The sequence below is a fragment of the Notolepis coatsorum genome (assembly GCF_963971535.1).
Source record: "Notolepis coatsorum genome assembly, chromosome: 15".
In the NCBI taxonomy this organism is placed as follows: domain Eukaryota; kingdom Metazoa; phylum Chordata; class Actinopteri; order Aulopiformes; family Paralepididae; genus Notolepis; species Notolepis coatsorum.
Genome location: NC_140179.1, coordinates 50,634,930 through 50,657,429, shown reverse-complemented (window position 1 = coordinate 50,657,429; position 22,500 = coordinate 50,634,930). Strand labels below are relative to the sequence as shown.

The following is a 22,500-nucleotide window of genomic DNA, read 5'->3' as shown; positions in this document are numbered from 1 at the left end:
CGGATTCTTGGGGAAAAACAACCGATAGCATATTACTCTAGAGCTCTTTCGCCGGTAGAGCAGGGTCTGCCACCTTGTTATCAGGCCCTGGCCGCCGCACATTTGATGTATGAGAAGGCAACGGCCGTGACAATGGGATATGACATTTGCATTTGGACACATCACAAATTGGCAAACTTGATTGAAAGAGGCAAATTTGTTCTGACCAGCCAACGGCAACAGGCTTACATGAGGCTCCTGCAGTACTCGGACGTTACGATAAAAACATGCCACGGCAGTAACCCGGCGGATCTGGTACCACTCCCGAGCGAGGGTCAACCGCATGAGTGTGAGGTGGAAGCGACAGGCTTTCGTGAAACTCCGTCCTGATTTGGGAGTCGACCCGCTCGCGATAGCAGAACTCTCACTTTTTGTGGATGGGTCCTGCTATCGGGAGGGGGAAAATTTAAGGTCAGGATACGCCGTCGTACAGTGCAAACCTAACGGAGAAACACTAACAAGAAAGGCCGGACAATGCATGCAACCATGTTCGGCCCAGCTTGCAGAACTAATAGCACTAACAGAAGCATGCATAATAGCTAAAGATCGCACGGTTAACATCTTTACAGACTCTGCGTATGCGCAGGGCGTATGCCACCTATTTCGCGGCCATTTGGAAGGCAAGAGGCTTTAAGAAATCGGACGGCTCACCGATCCTTCACCACAAGCAGGTTGTGGCGCTTATTCAGGCTGTAAAGTTGCCCAAAAACATTGCTATCGTAAAGTGCCAGGCACACAGAAAGGACCTGTCCTTTGTGACGACGGGAAACAACGCGGCGGACGAGGCCGCGAAGGCGGCGGCTGCGGTGCCGTCCACGGCTGTTCTGATGTTTGCGGCCGAACTGACGACTGAGGTAACTGAGGATAATTTGAGTGATCTTCAGGACTCAGCCACGCAGGCCGAGAAACAGTCGTGGACGGAGAGGGGGGCTGTAGGGGGGGCAGATGGTCTGTGGAGGAGTCATAACGGTTTGATAGTCGCCTCCATCGATCTTCTGTCCTTAGTGATACCTGAGGCTCATGGTGTTGATCACTGTGGAAGAGCAGAGACCCTGAAACGAATCACGAAAATGGGATTTTGGTCCCCAAAGCTTCAGGCACAAATTGACGTTACACTAGCCAGGTGTTTAACATGCTTACAGGGCAATGTGCGCAAAGGAGTACCGACAGTGGCGGCTTACACACCCCTCCCTGAGGGACCATTCAGACATCTGATTATGGACTATACAGACATGATAACGCCAGTGCAGGGCAAACGATACCTCCTGGTAGTAGAGGACTGCTTTAGTCGCTGGATTGAGGCCATTCCATCTAAACACAAGAACGCGGACACAGTGATCAAGTTCCTGTGTCGCGAGGTCATTCCGAGATTTGGAATTCCCACGATATTACAAAGCGATAATGGCCGCGAGTTCATCGACAAGGTGGTTAAAGGGCTGATGCAGAAATTAGGTATAAGACAGCGCCTTTCCTGTGTCTATAGTCCCGGGTCGCAGGGGAAGGTGGAAAGGGCCAATCTGGTCATTAAAAACAAACTGTTGAAAATCTGTATGCAAACTAAGCTTAACTGGATTGATGCTTTGCCACTTGCTCTGATTAGAAGCAGCGTAAACCGCCAAACACAGCTAACACCGCATGAAATGCTTACAGGCCGCAGCATGCCAGCACCGCCATTTAGACACCTGGCTAGGGGCCCGGCATTAGATATTTTTGAGCAAGATCTGGAAAAATATCTTCAGCAAGTGACTAAAATACATGAAGCTGTGTTTCGACAGGAGCAGAGAAAGCGAAGGAGGCGGAGAAGGAAGCCACCAAACCGAGACTGATCCCTGGGGACTTGGTCTTCGTAAAGGTCCACAAGAGAAAGTGGTCATCACCCCGGAGAGAGGGCCCGTACGAGGTGATCCGATCGACTGGAACGGCAGTCCAAGTCAAGGGATCAGCGACCTGGTTCCACTTCAATCACTGCATAAAGGCCAGCGGCGATCTCTTGGGGGATACAATCGATCGCAGTTATGCAGAACCCGACATGGAGGGTCCGAGACGGCAACTGGAAGGTGCAGTGCCTGCTGATGCTCCCGCAGATGTTGGCAGCAGTGTGCGGACGGTCGGCCGGGCACAACGACGTCATAAAGAACCGTCACGGTCGACCCGTCCTTGAGGATGACGGGTTTGAGTGGGTAGGAGTCCCACGGGGTCCCGCTCAGGCTCAAGTACCAGCAGACTTTCATGACCAGGCTCAGAATCAGGCGCCCCTTTTCCCTCCATCGAGGAAGGGGGGGAGAAGATAAGACTACAACCAAACGGGGTGTTTCCCGTAGGACCGCAAGGGCATGTTTTTGATTTTGACCATTCCCCCGTTACAGGCGGGGATACTTACCATTATACTAACGAGCATCGGGTTGTGGGGGTAGATAGGAGAGTTGAGCCTGTCCCGAACCAATCACAGGGGACAGGGGTGAGGGGAAAAAGGGAGGTCAAGGACACTGAGTCGGAAGAGGTGGGGGGACAGGATATGTTCCAGAGGACAGCCGGAACGTTGAGGGACTCAGTGGGCTCACTCTGGGCCAAGTTGAGGGGTTTGCTTCCTTCCGGGGAACAAGATGGGGGCGACTATGACTATGACGAGGAAGACCCGGAGGCTGACCCGATGTATAGGGCGGCTTTAGGGAATGAGTGGTTTAAGTGGGTCCAGTACACGAGCGCGCAGAATCAGATAGAGGATTGTTATGTCTGCTCCAAGGCACGTCCGGATAGGCTGCTGGTGAAGGGCACGAAGTTCAGTTGGGCTCAGTGTGACAGGGACAGCGACGGGGTTGCCAATACCCAGAGGTGTCAAACTATGGCTGACCAAGGATTTCGAGTGCTTGCAAAAGGAGGGGACCCGGGATGTAGGGGAGGTGGCAGAGGGGCGGTGCACTACTATTTGGAGCATCACGACTAACTGTACGAAAGAAGGAAAGTGTGGACACGGGGTCGTGTTAAAGGGAGTGGATACCAACCCACGGCCTGTAGCTTGCCCTTTTCATGTCCAGGATATGGCACTGGCGGACCAATACTGGCTCTGCGGCGGTAGGAGGTTGAGGAATACACTTCCTTTAGATTGGTCAGGTAGATGTGCCCGGGTTCAGGCGATCATGCCAATGGTGGTCCTACCATTATCAGTGACGGAAGGACCTTCTGAGTCTCCTATCTCTCGAACGAAGCGTAGCTACAAGGCAGACCCAAGGGTGTATCTGGACAGCATAGGACAGCCAAGGGGCATTCCAGCCGAGTTCATGGCTAAGAATGAGATTGCGGCAGGGTTTGAGTCTATTCTGCCATGGATATCGGTCAATAAGAACACCGGGTGGATCAACTATTTGTTTTACAATCAGCAGCGGTATCTCAATTACACCGAGGAGGCGTTGGATGCAATGGGGGACCAGATGCACGCGACCAGTACGGTGGCGTGGCAGAATAGACAGGCTCTGAACTGGTTAATGGCGGAGAAGGGTGGAGTCTGTTCCATGTTTGGACAGTACTGCTGCACATTCATTCCGACGAATGTGGGGCCAGGGGGAAAGTTCTCCGAGGCCATGGCTAAGCTGAAGGATTTGAGGGAGGAATTGAGGGGGAATTCTGGCCGGAATGAAGAATGGTGGGGGAGTGGGGTGTTGGAAAGATTGGGACAGTGGGGAAGCATAGTGATGCAGACGGGGATATCCATCGGGGTTGGCAGGGTTGATATTGGTTCTCCTTTTCTGTTGTGGTATGCCTCTCTTGGGTAGGCTGGTAACTTCACACGTAACGAGCCAAATGCTGATGGTGGGACAGAAAGAGATTGAGCCACAAATCGGGCCATATCCTCAGCTTTATGCTGCCTTAGAGGGAGACGAGGGGATAGAGGATTAGGGGTATGGTGAGGTAGGGACATTTTCTTTTTGTTGGTTCTTTCCTTTAAGAGTGACGGGGGATGGTCTGAGCGCAGTTTTGTTGGTTTATTCCTTTAACTAGGAATTTTAGTCTGATTTTCTAATGATCCTTCGGCATAGAGATTGCAACCATTGAAAATCATTGCATTGTTTTTTATTTTTTTATTATTTTTTGTTTATTTTACTTGTGGTCCTGGTCAAACCGGAATGGGAAGGGGCATCGGCAGAGTGTCGGTTCTGAGCCTGAGGAAGCATTGAGAAGAAGTGGTCGGGGGATCGGTTCTGGGGACTGGAGGGACAAAAGGGGGGGGCTAACGCAGTGGGCAAGATGGGCACCTCCCGTCGAAGATGGGGGGACACGTGGTGAGGTCGGTACCAGCGCCTCCCGTCCAGGCATGGGGACATGCTTCTACGAGGACTGGAGGTGTGGCGTGGTGGTTGCTGTATTGGCAAAATGTGACTTTTGGCAATACGGTGAGGAGACTATGGCGTGGGCATGGAAGGGGGGCTGAGCGATGGACACTGGGACTCAATGTTATGGAAGAGACAATGTCATTTTTTTGGGAGGGATGTTCTATGTTTAGTTCTGACGGTCAACTTCTCCTTTCCCTGATGAGAGTCGCGGTTTCCGGCCGGAACTGTGGCTCATTTGGTAAGCGGTGGAGGTTGGGGGGATTTGTCTGTCAGGTTAGGATTATAAATTGGGGTATTTTTTTTTGATGTTTTATTATTACTCTTGTTTTGAGCGGTTTTGTGTTTATTGTGAGAACGGTAGTCAGCCTTTGTTGGTCCGTTAGGGGTCCAGTGAATGAAGTAAGGTTAGGGAGGGGATTAGGCACCCCGAACCTCTAGCCTTCAACAGGCGGCAGTGGGCTCGCAAGAGTCTGGGCGCACGTTAAACACATTCTATAGTGCTGGGGAGAAACTGAAGGCCCTCGTGCGTAACGAGGTATGAAATAACATACCACTGTGGCACCGCCTAGTCGGCCCAGGAAACGTCGCACATAAGTTGGTGTGGGCACTGGGTGGTACGTGGGCGACAGTCCACACCTAGGAGCAGGGCGGTGCACCGTAGGGGGCACAGCTCCTGCCATGAACAGGCAAGGCTGGCGAAAACGGTCAATATTTCCATGCCCAGAGCAAGCGGGGTGGGGACAAGACCGTCGGTTTCTAAACTGAGTGGCTGATAGGTACTACGGACAGTCAGCTGCTTGGGGTCCTGACTTGATGACGGACTATGAGGTCGCTATCGACTGGGTCGCCAGCCGGTCAGGAGAGCGTTATGACCCCTGCTTATAGTCACAGATAGCGGGACGGGGACCGTGAGTGACTGGACAGTATGGGCGTAAATGCACTTGGCTCAATGTACAGTCAGGCCACGGTAACCTTACTAGCCGATACAGGGTTAGTAGGCGAGCTGTGCTTCTGTGATCAGTGTTTTTGAAAAGAAAATGCTGGGAAGCAGAGGGATGAGGGGTGTCAATTCAGAGGAATCTGAATTGTCTCTCCTAAGATTGGAAAGGGACCCAGCCTTAAACTGCACCTGAAGGTAAGATAAGGGGACTTCTTCTGTTCATGTGAGGAGACCTTAGCCTGGAAGTGGAGGCCTGTATCCTTGGTTGGGTGAGAGGGGGTCCAGTGTAGGCGGCAATGCGGCCCTGAAAAAGCCGGTTTCCCCACACGTGGTATCTCCTGATCCTGGAGGGGAGAGGTGCATCTAAGTAGGGCAAGGAGTGCATCCGAACGGGAGGAGGGTACTCTTAACTGGAAGGAGGTTAAAAGGGTCAAAGCGTTCTTGTTTAGTTAGACGTTCACATTTTCTTGGTTATATGATTTGGGTGGGACTAGGGATAGCCCCAAATGGGGGAATGTTGGGGAAAATGTGTATACGAGGGTGGAGGTAGGAAAGGGGTTAGTCTTGACTAGTTTAATATAGGTCAACTAGCAGGGCTCAAAGACACTAGGGCGACAGTCTGGCTGATGTTCTTAAAACAGCCTCAAGATAGTAGATGGACATTTCAGCACATCATATCGTGTGTTCTAATCTTGTGTCTTTTCTCTCTTACACACATACACAGCACACACACAGACACACACAGTTACACAGCACACACACATACAATACACACACGTCTGTACACAGACGCACACACACACAGACACACATACACACACACACACACAAACACACATATCTCACTCTCTTTTCATGTTCTTAATGTTTTACATCATATCGTGTGTGGATATCATATCTTGCTTATCTCTCCTCATGTTCTCTCTCTCTCCAATGTTAAATCTACGTATCATCTTAATGTACGTCATGTCAGATCTGACATGATGTGACACGTCATCATATCTGTCATGGGGGCAGGACTGAGAGGGGATTTAGGGACAGGCAAAGGGTTCCAGGACAGAGTGTTTTTGTTCAAGCTGTGGCGATCATCTTTGACCCATAGCTCTTGCTGTTAACGAACTTCTCTTCTTAAATAAATTACCTATTTGTTACAATTGGAAATATCGTCTCCTGCTGTGTCAAACAACCTTTCCACAACAAGAGCTTACTAGAGTGCTTACTAGAGTGCTTACTAGAGCGCGTACTAGAGTGCTTACTAGAGGCTTACTAGAGTGCTTACTAGAGTGCTTACTAGAGTGCTTACTAGAGAGCTTACTAGAGAGCTTACTAGAGTGCTTACTAGAGAGCTTACTAGAGTGCTTACTAGAGTGCTTACTAGAGCGCGTACTAGAGAGCTTACTAGAGTGCTTACTAGAGAGCTTACTAGAGTGCTTACTAGAGTGCTTACTAGAGTGCTTACTAGAGAGCTTACTAGAGTGCTTACTAGAGTGCTTACTAGAGTGCTTACCAGAGAGCTTACTAGAGCGCTTACTAGTGCTTACTAGAGTGCTTACTAGAGTGCTTACTAGAGAGCTTACTAGAGAGCTTACTAGAGAGCTTACTAGTGCTTAATAGAGTGCTTACTAGAGTGCTTACTAGAGAGCTTACTAGAGTGCTTACTAGAGTGCTTACTAGAGAGCTTACTAGAGTGCTTACTAGAGTGCTTACTATAGTGCTTACCAGAGTGCTTACTAGAGTGCTCACTAGAGCGCTTACTAGTGCTTACTAGAGAGCTTACTAGAGTGCTTACTAGAGTGCTTACTAGAGAGCTTACTAGAGTGCTTACTATAGTGCTTACCAGAGTGCTTACTAGAGCGCTTACTAGAGAGCTTACTAGAGTGCTTACTAGAGTGCTTACTAGAGTGCTTACTAGAGCGCTTACCAGAGTGCTTACTAGAGTGCTTACTAGAGCGCTTACTAGAGTGCTTACTAGAGAGCTTACTAGAGTGCTTACTAGAGAGCTTACTAGAGTGCTTACTAGAGAGCTTACTAGAGTGCTTACTAGTGCTTACTAGAGTGCTTACTAGAGAGCTTACTAGAGTGCTTACTAGAGAGCTTACTAGAGTGCTTACTAGAGAGCTTACTAGAGTGCTTACTAGTGCTTACTAGAGTGCTTACTAGAGTGCTTAATAGAGTGCTTACTAGAGAGCTTACTAGAGAGCTTACTTTCATGATCGCTTACTAGAGTGCTCACTTTAATGAGAGCTTACTAGAGCTTCACATTTGGGGACATTGAATCCTTGTATTACAGCATCCTATGTTAATTACAGCTCCAAGGAAATTATGTAGATGAAAAAACAGCAATACATTGTCTTAAAGGGACTGCTACCTTATCATTTCATTGAGCTGTAATTAATACAACACAAGGATTCAATGTCCCTGATGACATCACTGGTGGCCATATTCAAACTAATTTACTCTCAATAGCTGTCAAACTAAATCATTTGGACCCGCAAACCTTTTTTTAATGATAGATTCATTAATAAATACTTTTTTGGGGGGAAAAGCAATACTTTTATTCCGCACCTTTTTAAAAGCTCTGTGGATGTATTATCTTTTAAAAATGATTACTCTACATAAAAAAAAATTTAAATAAATTTTTATAAATAAACAACAATAATCTATTTTCTATATTTCATAGTGAAATGAATTGAAGGCAGACAGGTTCTTATCAAGGTCAGTGTTTACATATTGTGGGTTGGCTCATTTACAAAGTGAATTATTCACTCCCGACACGCTTCACTAAAACATGACCTGGTTTTCACGAGACGCGAGTCTGTCTGCATGGAGAGAGCAAGAGATAATTTGCATAATACGTTAGAAAGCAAACACACAAGCACACATGAATGTCGGTCATGCACTTAACCCTTTCACTACCACACTACAGAAGGGTAATGAAAAGGGTTAACCCTTTGTCATGTGGCAGTGAAAGGGTTAACATTCTGTAGTGTGGTAGTGAAAGGGTTAACCCTTTGTCATGTGGCAGTGAAAGGGTTAACCATCTGTATTGTGGTAGTGCAAGGGTTAACCGTATGTAGTGTGGTAGTTAAAAGGTTAACCCTACGGGCGAGCTCCCGTAGCTCACCGCGTATCTCGGCGCTATTTCTGCGTCGGGGACAACCGTGCTCGTCACGGATCTGGGGTACACGAGTTCGATTCCCGGACCCGCCGTATTTTCTCAGAGTGTCTTCCCCTACTCTACATCCCATTCAACCTGTTTCTGTCGGTCATGCTTGACCAGAAAAAGCGATAAACGCTAAAAAATAAAGTTTAAAAAAATAAATAAAAAAGGTTAACCCTACTTTGACATGTAATAATAATAATAATTAATTTAATTTATATAGCGCTTCTCAATAACCCGAAGTCGCTGACAATAGTCGGGAGCAAGAGTATAAACAAAGAAACAAAAGCAAAGAAACAAAAACAAAGAAACAACAAATAAACAAAACAAAAGGAACATGAGACCATGGGGGGAACAGGGAAGACAGCATGATAGCACAAAAAAGACTGGAGACAGACATCAATCAGGTTGGAGGGGGGGGGGTTATGGGTGGGGGGGGTTGAAGGCAAGGGAGAACAGGTGGGTTTTGAGGCGAGCTTTGAAGGTGGAGAGTGTAGGGGAGTCTCTGATGGACTGGGGGAGGGAGTTCCAGAGTCGGGGTGCAGTACGAGAGAAGGCCCGATCTCCAAAGTTTTTAAGCTTGGATGTCGGGACAGTGAGGGAGGCAGTGGAGGAGGACCGGAGGGAACGGGTGGGGCGGTAGGGAAGAAGGAGATCAGTCAGGTAGGGGGGGGCCAGGCTGTGGAGGGCTTTGAAGTGGCAGTGAAAGGGTTAACCTTCTGTATTGTCACAGTGAAAGGGTTAACCCTTTGGTAGTGTGGTAGTGAAAGGGTTAAACACACACACACACACACGCGCACACACACACACACACACCTACACACACACACCTACACACACACACACACACTCACACACACACACACACACACACACACACACACACACACACACACACACACACACACACACACACACACACACACACACACACACACACATTTAACCTGCATTTGCTCACTAAATATCTACTGTGTCACTTTTGAAACGGAACGTGCTCTCTCATTCACACGATGGAGGTTTTGCTCTTATATCATGCTCAGGTTCCTTGCGTGGGAACAGGATGGAAAGGAATCCTAGCCTGAGCATGACATGAGAGCAAAATGGCCGCCATGTGAATATGGTCAATATACCCGAAACATTCCTCTCAGTGTTCTCGATGTCATTGATACCTTCTCTCCCAATTCACTGTTTATTGAGCATATTAACACAGTGGCCATTTTTGCTCTTATGTCATGCGCAGGTTGGGATTACTTGGGTGGGAAGTGGGAACAGGGTGAAAGGGATCCCAACCTGAGCATGACACGAGAGCAAAACAGCCGTGGTGTGAATATGGTCAATTTAGCTAGTTTAGTTTAGTCTAGTTTTAGCTAGTCTACCGGTATTCTAGTTTAAACTCTAGTTTAGTTTAGTCTAGTTGTAGCTAGTCTATTCTAAGCTCTAGTTTAGTCTAGTTCTTGCGTTGTTCACATGCACCACTAATATTTATCGACTGTCTTAGACCACAGGAATAACATACATGCATTCTGAATATAATGTAAAAAATATATAGAAAACATATTTTCTCCTTTTATTAGTCTTACTTGAAGGATCATTACTTTGAAATGCCCCTCTAATCAATCAGTAAATCAATCAATGAATCAAACCCCTCCTCTCTCTCCTCTCCTTTCCCCTTTCCTCTCCTCTCATCTCCTCACTTCTCTTCTCCTCTCCTTTCTTCTCTTCTCCCCTCGCCTCTTGTTTCTTCTCTTCTCCTACTCTCAACTCCTCTCCTCACTTCTCTTCTCCTCTCCTCTCTTTTCTTCTCGTCTCCCCTTGCCTCTTGTGTCTTCTCTTCTCCTCCTCTCAACACCTCTCCTCTCCTCTCACCTCCCCTTTCCTTATTTTGTTTTTCAACTTCACTTCTCTCTCTAGGTTGTAAGTACACCTGCCATGCTGCCTGTAGAGAAAGAATATCATTGGACTGTCATCCCGGAGGACCCTCCTCTGTGGACTCTCCTCTCAGCTCCTTGAATCAAGACCACCTGAACAACAACACACAACTCACTGTGAGTACACCCCACCTGTATGTGTATGTGTATGTGTCTGTGTGTGTGTGTGTCCACCGCCCTCGACCTCACACGACAGAGGCCTTGGTTATGGCTGTGTAGGATAATGGTCCTGGTATCAGGGGCCTTGGTTATGGCTGTAGGATAATGGTCCTGGTATCAGGGGCCTTGGTTATGGCTGTAGGATAATGGTCCTAGTATCAGGGGCCTTGGTTATGGCTGTAGGATAATGGTTTTGCTAATTGTCAGTCTTGGACATGTTCATAGACTTGCTGTTAGTGTCCTGAGGACTGCTGGGCTGTTGCAGAGGAGGGCCAAGCATCTGGAGAGATTTAGTTTGATCTCTGCTGTAATGGGCCTCTGTCTGTCTCAGTGGTGTGTGGTTGAAAAAAGCAGATCATATCTCTATGTCTCTCTCTCCCTCCCTCTCCCCTCTCTCTCTGTCTCTCTTGCTCCTTCTCTGTGTAGTGGCCATACTTTACCACAAGATGGCAGTGTACAGGCATACCAGTATTCTGTGTTTAGACCTGCAGATTAAAACCCTGGTCCCGGCTAGAATCCATTCAATTCATTTTCACATTATTTGATTCGCCGCCTCAAATAATTGTCGTTACCCTCCTACACCAGTGAGTGTGTGAATAACTAAGATAGTGATATTGCCGGTCATAGAGATGCTTGATATCTAAAAAAGAATCAGTGTTGACAAGTTATAACCCTCTGTATATTATACCACACTGATGGTGGTGGTGTAGTACAGAAGATATCACCACCATGTCGCAGTATGTTGACATTACAGAGAGAGCGTTCCACGCACGAGAGTTTGAGGGAAACTGCAGAATGTTACACATAGCTATGACAAACATGTGGATCTGTGCCGGGTACAGCGCGCGCGCGTGTGTGTGTGTGTGTGCGTGCGTGCGTGCGTGTGTCCAGTCAGCAGTAGGTATTGTTGTGTCACCAGCCTCTCCACCAGGTCAACACGTGACTCTGGCCTCAAGAAAAAAGAAATGTCCTTCATACTTCATCAATGTTTTGGCTATTATGTAACTAGTAGAACCTTGAGTTCTGCTATGATATGCTATGCTCTGCTATGCTCTGTTCTGTTCTGTTCTGCTCTGCCCTGCTGTTCTGTTCTGTTCTGTTCTGCTCTGTTCTGTTATGTTGTGTCCTGTTCTGCTCTGCTCTGTTCTCTTCTGTTCTGTTCTGCCCTGCTGCTATGTTCTGTTCAGTTCTGTTCTGATCTGTTCTGCTATGCTATGACATGCTGTGCTATGCTCTGTTCTGCTATACTATGCTATGCTATGCTCTATTCTATTCTATTCTGTTCTGTTCTATTCTATTCTGTTCTGTTCTGTTCTGCTATACTATGCTATGTTCTGTTCTGTTGTGTTGTATTCTGTTCCGTTCTGTTCTGTTCTGTTCTGTTCTGCTATGCTATGCTCCAGTGGAGGCTGCTGACCAAATTTTTAGGTGAATCACAAATTATTATATTATATATTAAATTATATTTTTAAACATTCCCAACGCTGCAACACCCCCATTCCTCCCAGGTGTCAGGCTCCTCATTTGCTTCCATTCATTTTGGGGACCATGTTTAAATATCATACTTCTGAAGTATAAACAAACTATACTGCTGTGACGATTTCAATAAAACAGACCATTCTGAGTCAATGGTATGCAAAACTGTACATTGGAATATCTAACATGTATTTACCACCTTCCTCTGCACGAGGCCACAGATGGGTTTTATGTAACACAAGGACAATGAATGAATGAATGAATGAATGAATGAATGAATGAATGAATGAATGAATGAATGAATGAATGAATGAATGAAAACTTTATTTAACAGATTGCAGAATGGGTACAATACAGTACGGCTCAATACACACAATTGTTAAGGGGATGCAGACCAGAGAAAGAATTTAGTCTTGTTTACATCAGGGTCCCCCATTTTCAATTCATCATAACATTGATTGATTGATTGATTGAAAACTTTATTAACAGATTGCAGAATGGGTACAATACAGTACAGCTCAATACACACAATTGTTAAGGGGATGCAGACCAGAGAAAGACTTTCGTCTTGTTTACATCAGGGTCCCCCATTTTCAATTCATCAGGACATATATGACATACATGACATACAAATAGTCAGTACTGCTACATCTATACATTTATGACATACCAGATTTGCAAATACAGTACTGTTTGTGATACAAAAGGAGTCAAGAAAAGGGAGTACATACATTTGACGTAGAAACTGTACATTGGAGGAGGTTGGGTGGGGGGGGGTTGGGTACATTGGGATATTGACAACCATACTGGGTAATTTACATTGGAGGTGGTTTGGGGGGGGGGGGCACACTGTATAAACAAGCAAAACTGTACATTGAGGGGGGGGGGGAGGAGACACTGTACAAACAAACAAAATTGTACATTGGACTATTGACAAAACCATACTAGGTAAATGACTGTACATTGGAGGGGGTTGGGTTAGGATATTTACAGGGGCCAGTGTTGAATTGCAGTCTCCCGTAGGTGTCCCTTGAGAGAGGTTTTGAAAGTGGGTAGTGATCCACATTCCTTTACAGCTTTGGGTAGGGCGTTCCACATTGATGTGGCATAATTGCGAAACGTGTTTAGTCCCTTATTTGAGCCGAATCTGGGTTTAACATGATTTGTGGAGCTCCCTCTGGTGTTGTGATCGTGGTATTCACTGACCTTTGGGAAGTATTTTGACATGTACATGGGTACCTTGGTCGTGTAGTGTATCTTGTAGACCAGGCCCATTGCAAGTTGCTGTACTCTGTCGTCTACTCTAAGCCATCCTAGGTTGTCAAAGTGGGCAGGGGTGAGGTGGGTTCTAGGAGTAAGGTCAAGCAGTAGTCTGACCAGTTTGTTTTGAGATGTTTGTAATTTTGTTTTTAGCGCCTTTGAGGTGCTTTGGTACCATGAGGTAACATGACATACAGATAGACAGTGTTACATCTATATATGACATACAGAGATATAGACAGTACTGCTACATCCAGACATTTATGACATACCAGATCTACAAATATACATTACTGTTTAAGAGTACAACGCCTGTCATATAGACCTATAGCGTTGGAAACTCTGATTAAGGAGAGGGGGAGGAGAGGAGAGGAGAGGAGAGAGGAGGAGTGTTCCAGTAACGTTACACAAACTGACAAAGCCAAGACACTTACCCATAAAGACGGTATCTCGATCGATCTTTCAATCAATCAATCAATCAATCTCATCTTTCGTTGAATAGTGCAGCTTCTCCATGTGACGAGTCCGAATCGAGCCGCATGCATTAATCCCATGGAAAATGTAAACAATAGCCATGTGCATCGTGAGCCAGCTTGTTGCATCAAATTGATGTTTGGCTTTTGTCTCCCGAGTGAAGTTAGAACTACACTACTGTTACGGACACGTATTGTTCTCTAAACAATTCGGCTGGCTAACGTTAGCTCACGTTAGCGTCCAGGCTAAGCAGGCTTTCGTTGTATAAACACTACAACTTACTTTCTTCTGATCCAGATTAGTGTTGTCACGATACTGGAATTTCGACTTCGATACGATACCTTGAAAAGTATCGATACTTCAATACCATTTCGATACCAAAAAAAAAAAAGAAAAAAAAAAATATATATATATATTTTTTTTTTATAAACAAATTTAGCTTTTGTTGCTGGCTGATTTTCCTCAGCTTCTCTCTGGTACTATAAGAGAAGATAAATATAACACTTTTAAAACCCTTTGTTTATCTTTAGATCACACATTTAAAAATAACTGTTCATCTCACTTCAATCATTTTTATTGCAGATGCAGAACATGGTATTACTATTTTCTCAAGCAGACAGATGTAAACACTGTAATCTGTGTTGCATGTACCTGACAAACTGAACTGTTTGTATTACAGTTAGTAACAGTTTCGATTTTTATTTAAAGATAACGAGAGAGAGAGAGAGAGAGAGAGAGAGAGAGAGAGAGAGAGAGAGAGAGAGAGAGAGAGAGGGGTAGAGAGAGGGGTAGAGAGAGAGAGAGAGGCTATGCTCGGAGCATTTTAGTAACGTTACATTTTCAACAAGATTGCTGCTATTTAAACACTTCATGGAAACGGGGTAACGTTAACCTTATGTCGACTGTAGTATTGTATGACCTCGACATAACGTTTAAACGTTAACGTTACTCCGTTTCCATGCAGTAATTATAAAGTGGCCAGCTAAGCTAAGGGAGCTAACGGCTAGGAGTAGCTAACGTTAGCTGATAGCTGCCTGTAACGTTACTAACAACTTATCAGCTGTTGATATTATGCGCCATCAGTAGACAACGTATCATGTATTAAACTAGAGTTAATGGTTTAATGCTTCAGTCACAGTGACGTTGAAAGAGCAGCTATCACGAACCTCTCATTTCTTTATGGAGATCCGCGTTGGCACTGATCTGTAACACTGCTTGCAAATAGCATTGGGGCATCTTCTTTAGCTTGTCCTTCGTTGTTTACTTTAAACCCGAAGTACCTCCAAACAGCACTTTTGCTGTTTTCTTTATCCACAAGCACAAGTTGCGGATGCTCTGCATTTGCCATCTTCAGCTAAAATGTTTGTCGGCTCTGTGAGGGGGAGGGCTGGAGGAGCCGGAGGGGCAAGCGTGCTCTGAACAGCGTGTCAACAACTTGCGGTAGAAAACTCGCCAGCTGGTACCGATACTGCAGAAAGTATCGGTATTTCGGGAAATGAGTATCGAAACCATTTTAAATATTCAGTATCGATATGTATCGATACTTCGATATTTTTGACAACACTAATCCAGATGCATAAGTCCACTTCTTCATGTTGCTCAGTTGCTGGTTTATACTTCGGTCCTAATGTTGGCGCAAAGTTTAATTTAGCCTACTACTGTGTTGTTACAGCTGTACAGCTTACTAAACTACTAGCGAGCTCTTTCAATGCTGCCTACACAGTTTGGTAGGGAGTCAAAACAGTCCAGCTGCAGTTCCGTAGGTTAGGTTTAGCTGGGGCCAATCTCAAGTTTCTTCAAGTTTCTTTATTAGTTGTCATACAGAAGTACAGAATACTTTTATACAAAATGCTTCTTTCTGTTACATTTTGTATAAAAGTATTCTGTACTTCTGTATGACAACTAATAAAGAAACTTGAGAAACTTGAGATTGGCCCCAGCTAAACCTAACCTACGGAACTGCAGCTGGACTGTTTTGACTGTGCAATGCAGCAATCTCTGATTGGATTTGAAGGTTGTCAATCATTCAACCTCCGTGTATTGGATTTCAATGCTGTCAATCATTCAATCCCCCATTCAATGGCAAGAGTTTAAATGCACGGACCGTTAATAGCCTATTTTGATTGGCTATTATTTATTATTTATTTAATCCCGGGTCAACCTGTGCAGAATGCAATGTAGTGCAGGCCTGAGCTCAGAGCTGTCAATTTTGGCAATTTTTTACAGAGGAAAACATTTCTAATAAAAAAATAATAATAATAATAATAATAAAAAAAAAAATATATATATATATATATATATATATATATATATATATGTAACGGTTGTGACAACGTCACCTTAAACTTCGATGCCCCGAGTGGGAGTCGAACCCCGGTCTCCCATGTCGCAGGCAACAACACAGACCGCTATACCAAGAGGTGAATTCACTTCTAAGTAATGGGTTTATGCGTCTTTTGAGGATGTGAGATTAACCCATAGCACCGCTACTCACCCCAGCCCTTCTTGACTGCGCTTCACGATACCATCCGTTACACTCACCCTCTCAAACTCACTCCACTCCACCCAAGGCATCCGGGTCGCGTGAATATTAAAGGCAACCAACTTGTGTTCAGCTTTTCGTTCAGCGTTTCTCTGATTGGCCACACGGCCACGTGACCGCCCTAGCACACGCCCTTTTCCGCTGAGAGACGCGGCAGAACTGGTCGAACCAACGCGCTGCTCGAACCAGTTCAGACAGAGGTGTTTATTTATATTAATAAACATATCTACTAGAAACACTGGTGTTCTGTTGTGTGACTGTACTAAACTCTTCCACCACATGACCGACATTTGACATACAGTACACCTCCTATCTATGTTGGGATTATGTTTGGTCATGACAAAACAATAAAAATCGCTACTGTTAGTAATGCTGCCACCACCCACTTCAATGACAGAGCTCTCATATTTGCGAATGCATAAACTATATCTTAAATTATGGCGATGTGTCTAATATGGCTGTCGCGAAGTCATTGATAAGCGACAGCCATATTAGACACATAGCCATAATTTAAGATATAGTTTATGCATTCGCAAAATATGAGAGCGGTGTCATTGAAGGGCTTCCTACAACAGAGCACCGCCGCTGCTGCTGCTGCTGCTGAAGCTGGATCAAGCCGCGGGCGGCGCACGGAAGCCGGGGAAAAACCACCGCGTCGCCCCGCTGGCGAGACACATAGCCATAATTTAAGATATAGCTTATGCATTCGCAAAATATGAGAGCGGTGTCATTGAAGGGCTTCCTACAACAGAGCACCGCCGCTGCTGCTGCTGCTGAAGCTGGATCAAGCCGCGGGCGGCGCACGGAAGCCGGGGAAAACCACCGCGTCGCCCCGCTGGCGAGACACATAGCCATAATTTAAGATATAGTTTATGCATTCGCAAAATATGAGAGCTCTGTCATTGAAGGGCTTCAACGGAGCACCGCCGCTGCTGCTGCTGGAGCTGAAGTGATGTACAGTGACGAGTGAATCTGGTAGTTGGTTGTTAAAAACGCGAAACATAATAACGTTACGCTTTCTAGTTCAGCGCATTTCATAACTGTATGGGCTTTGTTTATACTTCAGAGGTGATACAGTGACGAGTGAATCTGGTAGTTGGTTGTTAAAAACGCGAAACATAATAATCTGTCAGCAGCGCTCCACTGCTACCGCAGCTGAACACAAGTTGGTTGGTAGTGGTACACAAGTTGGTTGCCTGCGCTGCCGCTAGCTCCTTGCGTTTCATTTGGGACGTGGGAGGGGCTGCCGCTTGCTTGCGCGTGGGGGCGGGGGGTCGCGGCCAATCAGAGAAAAGCCGAACACAAGTTGGTTGCCTTTAATATTCACGCATCCGGGTCAATCGGCACCATTGTAACGGTTGTGACAACGTCACCTCAAACTTTGATGCCCCGAGGGAGATTCGAACCCCGGTCTCCCACGCCGCAGGCAACAACACAGACCGCTATACCAAGAGGTGAATTCACTACTTTGCAACGTGTCTATCTGTCTTTGAGGATGTGAGAGTGATTTTAACCCATAGCACCGCTACTCACCCCAGCCCTTCTTGACTGCGCTTCACGATACCATCCGTTACACTCACTCTCTCAAACTCACTCCACTCCACCCAAGGCACTTCGATGCCCCGAGTGGGAGTCGAACCCCGGTCTCCCATGTCGCAGGCAACAACACAGACCGCTATACCAAGAGGTGAATTCACTTCTAAGTAATGGGTTTATGCGTCTTTTAAGGATGTGAGAGTGAGTTTAACCCATAGCACCGCTACTCACCCCAGCCCTTCTTGACTGCGCTTCACGATACCATCCGTTACATATATATATATATGTAAATTAATAATAATTATGAATTATGAGTGAATTTGTGTTTCACGTGTTGTCATAGAGAAACCTCCACTGCTATGCTCTGTTCTTTTCTCTTCAGGTATGTTAACTGTGTATCAACTTTGTTATTATACAGTTTACCCTCCATTCATGACAATACTGCTGAACAGGCCAGATGATGCATCAATTCTCACTCGCCTGTCTGTCTGTCTGTTAGTCTGTCTGTCTGTCAGTTTGTCTGTCTGTCTCATTCCATCACTCTCTCCCTTCTCCCTCTTCTCTCTCACTCTCTCCCTCTTGCTCTATCCCCCTCACTATCTCCATCCCTTGCCTCTCTCTCTCTCTCTCTCTCTCTCTCTCTCTCTCTCTCTCTCTCTCTCTCTCTCTCTCTCTCTCTCTCTCTCTCTCTCTCTCTCTCTCTCTCTCTCTCTGTGGTGTGTGGTTGAAAGCAGACCAAACTAAATATGAGAGATGATACCATGATATAAAACCAGTAGAGAGTCACAACCTATCACATGTCTGTGTGTGTGTGTGCATACATGTACATGCTAGTTTGTGGGAGAAAACAGGACTATAATTGAGTTAAAATAGCCATCAGTTCCCTTTTGTTCTCTGCACAGAGAGAGGGACATAAATGGGTGAGAGAGAGAAGGAGAGTGATACAGAGTGTAAAATGGTAAATGGTGCATTTATATAGCACTTTTATCCAACATGCTTTACCATTTTTGTTCCTCACATTCACCCATTCACTCACACATTCACACACCGATGGCGGAGGTAACCATGCAAGGTGCCAACCTGCACATCGGGAGCAATTAGGGCTTAAGTGTCTTGCTCAAGGACATTTCGACACGCTGACCAGGATAAGCAGGAATCGAACCAGGAACCTTCCGACTAGGTAGACGACCGTTCTACCTCCTGAGCCACTGTGTGTTCCATCTTACATGCAGTGGTATCATTAAAAATCATTTACCTTTGGTAGGTTCTTTATTTAACCAGGGTAGGTTCTTTATTTAACCAGGGTAGGTTCTTTATTTAACCAGGGTAGGTTCTTTATTTAACCAGGGTAGATTCTTTATTTAACCAGGGTAGGTTCTTTATTTAACCAGGGTAGATTCTTTATTTAACCAGGGTAGGTTCTTTATTTATCCAGGGTAGGTTCTTTATTTATCCAGGGTAGGTTCTTTATTTATCCAGGGTAGATTCTTTATTTAACCAGGGTAGGTTCTTTATTTATCCAGGGTAGGTTCTTTATTTAACCAGGGTAGGTTCTTTATTTAACCAGGGTAGGTTCTTTATTTATCCAGGGTAGATTCTTTATTTATCCAGGGTAGGTTCTTTATTTAACCAAGGTAGGTTCTTTATTTATCCAGGGTAGGTTCTTTATTTATCCAGGGTAGATTCTTTATTTAACCAGGGTAGGTTCTTTATTTAACCAGGGTGGGTTCTTTATTTAACCAGGGTAGGTTCTTTATTTATCCAGGGTAGGTTCTTTATTTATCCAGGGTAGATTCTTTATTTATCTAGGGTAGATTCTTTATTTATCCAGGGTAGATTCTTTATTTAACCAGGGTAGGTTCTTTATTTATCCAGGGTAGGTTCTTTATTTATCCAGGGTAGGTTCTTTATTTAACCAGGGTAGGTTCTTTATTTATCCAGGGTAGGTTCTTTATTTAACCAGGGTAGGTTCTTTATTTATCCAGGGTAGGTTCTTTATTTAACCAGGGTAGGTTCTTTATTTAACCAGGGTAGGTTCTTTATTTATCCAGGGTAGTTTCTTTATTTAACCAGGGTAGGTTCTTTATTTATCCAGGGTAGGTTCTTTATTTAACCAGGGTAGGTTCTTTATTTATCCAGGGTAGGTTCTTTATTTAACCAGGGTAGGTTCTTTATTTAACCAGGGTAGGTTCTTTATTTAACCAGGGTAGATTCTTTATTTATCCAGAGATGCCCACCACAACCACAGTCTGACACTGTTGGTTACCGAGCAGCTCCACTGAAGCAGTTGAGGGTTATGTGCCTTGCTCAATGGCACTCCAGCCAGCTTTGATCTTTCTTGGTGGTCCGGGGGATTGAACCGGGGACCTTCAAACTCTGTTGTTTTTTAATGAAAAGCCCAAACTTTTTTTGTATTTTTTATTTTCTTTTGTATCTCTCTTTCTCCGATTTTTCTCTGTTTTCTCCCCGTCCCAATTTAGTCGTTGTGCCAATTCCTCCCTCCCCTACCTGGTTGTTGTGCGCATGTTCTCCTACTGGTCGGTACAAGGGAACCCTGAAGTATCCGCACGCTTCCTCTGACACGTGCGGCGACAGCCAGTGGCTCTTTTCTCACCTGGCAGCGAGGGCTCTCATTGGTGAAGTGTAACACGTGGGAGGTCACGCTGCCTTCCTCAAGTCCTGCCTCCGCTGAGCAAGCGCCCAGACCTGACCTGTAGGCGTCGCTGTCCACAACGCCAGTTTCCCACCCACGGCTTCCCTCCCCCTAACCCAGCCAAACGAGTTAGTAGCGATCAGCCCAAGCCAATGTAGCAGGGTGGATTATCCCTGCTTCGTGGGAACTGTGGGGTGCGGTCAATAGGTAGCGAGACACAGTAGCACCCTGGCCAGCTGCACCTCCGTCTTTGGGGTCCGGAGCGTCAACTGGAGGCTGGCAGTGGGGGTGAATGAGGCCCAGGGTTTACAAACCTGGTCTGGTACTCTGGTCTTCCTCCCTCTCTCTGGAGCAGTCAGCAGTACTCCCCAACACACCCTCACCCTCCACAGTTGCCCCTTTTTCCCTCCCACACCTACTGACCGGATGGTAGAGAAATAACTGGGTTCCCCCCGCAAGCAGTACCCTCCCTTAGTGACACCAGAACCCTTACAATGGAAATGGAAAAGGTAGAATAGCAAGGGGTTACGATTACATATATTACCCGTAGCAAAGGGTTAGGGTTAGGGTTAGAAATAATGAAAGACACACACACAAGACTCCCATCTACATCCTTTACTGTTATTTAAAGACTGGTCATCTACAAATATTTAATAGCAATGGGTCAAACGGAAGGTAGTTCTACTATTACTCAAGTTGTAATTCAATACCTTGCAAACACTTATATTGTACACCCACACAGTATAGACTCAGGTATTGCAGACCCAAAGTTAATAGACCCAGATATTGTAGACTTCAATATACTCGACTCCTTACCCACGTCTGGGCTAGTACCAGTAATAATACCTCTTCTTAGGCTTTACCTATATGGCAGCGTTACGTTTACCCCCAAGAGGGGAAGGGTTAAATAGATGGGAAAGTAATATTACACACACATTGTATCACGCTCAAAGAAAAGGAAATAAAACCAAAAGTGTGGGCCCACAATTACCAAAACAAAAGCCCTATGCTAATGCCGGCATGTAATGTTTATGGGGTACCCCTATGCACTGTGGTTAGCAAACACCAGCTTCGCCCGTAGGCTGCGACACACTGTGTAATGTACGATAGGATCCTGGGCGCCGAAGCCCTAATGTTTACTCTACCAAAATGGCCGCCTCGCCACTCCACTGTTGTCCGTGAGGCAAGATGGCGTCGAACGCTCTCGCGAGGATGTCCGCAGGCGGAGCTGTAGCAGAGAGGCAGCGCTGGCAGAGCTGGTGTTGGCGATGACGACCTCTGCTGGTGGTGAAGAACTCCCCGTGTCCTGCAGGCAGCCTGGAGCAGGTGTGCTGTAGCTCTCCGGTGCAAACAGCTGTTGACGCCCGGGCAGACTGCTTGGAGGTCCCGCACGTCTCGGGCACGCAGGCTATACCGTCACTGTAACTAAGTATAACACGAGCAATGCTACTGTGATCCTTAGCCGCCCGCTACCTATACCGCTCACTGTAACTAGGTATAACTCGACTGTTAGTGCGTGACTCTGCACTTATTGTTCATATCATAACACTGGTACTGCTAGGATATCGTATCCACTAGCCAGTACTTCCTATCACCTGTTGTCCTCTCCCGGGGCACTCCGGCATAAAGTCAGCAACGGGGCTATCCAGAGCCCCCCCCCCGTTAGACGTGACTTCTCGTTGTCAAGTTCACTGCCGAAGAGATCGACTTCCGCTGGCCTCCTCCCTTTATCATCTCTCAGCTCCCTCCGCCACTCTCTGCCTGCTACTGCCCCCTGCTGGTCCCGCCTGCCAGTCACAAGGGGGACGCACTGTAGAATATTATGAATCAATACTGTAATTCATAATCCGTGTTCCAATGTTCTTTGGACGGGGACGTTTGTGTCATTGCTCGTGTGAATCAATGACACTAGTTAGAATGTCTTTGTGTACAAAAAGGGATATAAACACAGTCAGCAGTTCTGAATAATATACCATATTTTCCAGACTGCTACACCAAGGCA

At 45.8% G+C, this 22,500-nt stretch overlaps 1 protein-coding gene across 2 annotated transcripts in view; it reads left to right on the top strand.

Moving 5' to 3' along the window:
* The window catches only part of rassf3 (Ras association domain family member 3), a 222,174-nt gene that overhangs the window by 20,464 nt on the left and 179,210 nt on the right, over nucleotides 1-22,500 (top strand). For both annotated transcript variants that reach the window (XM_084331130.1, XM_084331131.1), the window contains exon 2: nucleotides 10,382-10,515. In XM_084331130.1, the coding sequence (XP_084187256.1) occupies nucleotides 10,382-10,515 (134 nt within the window). The remainder of the gene's footprint in view (nucleotides 1-10,381; nucleotides 10,516-22,500) is intronic.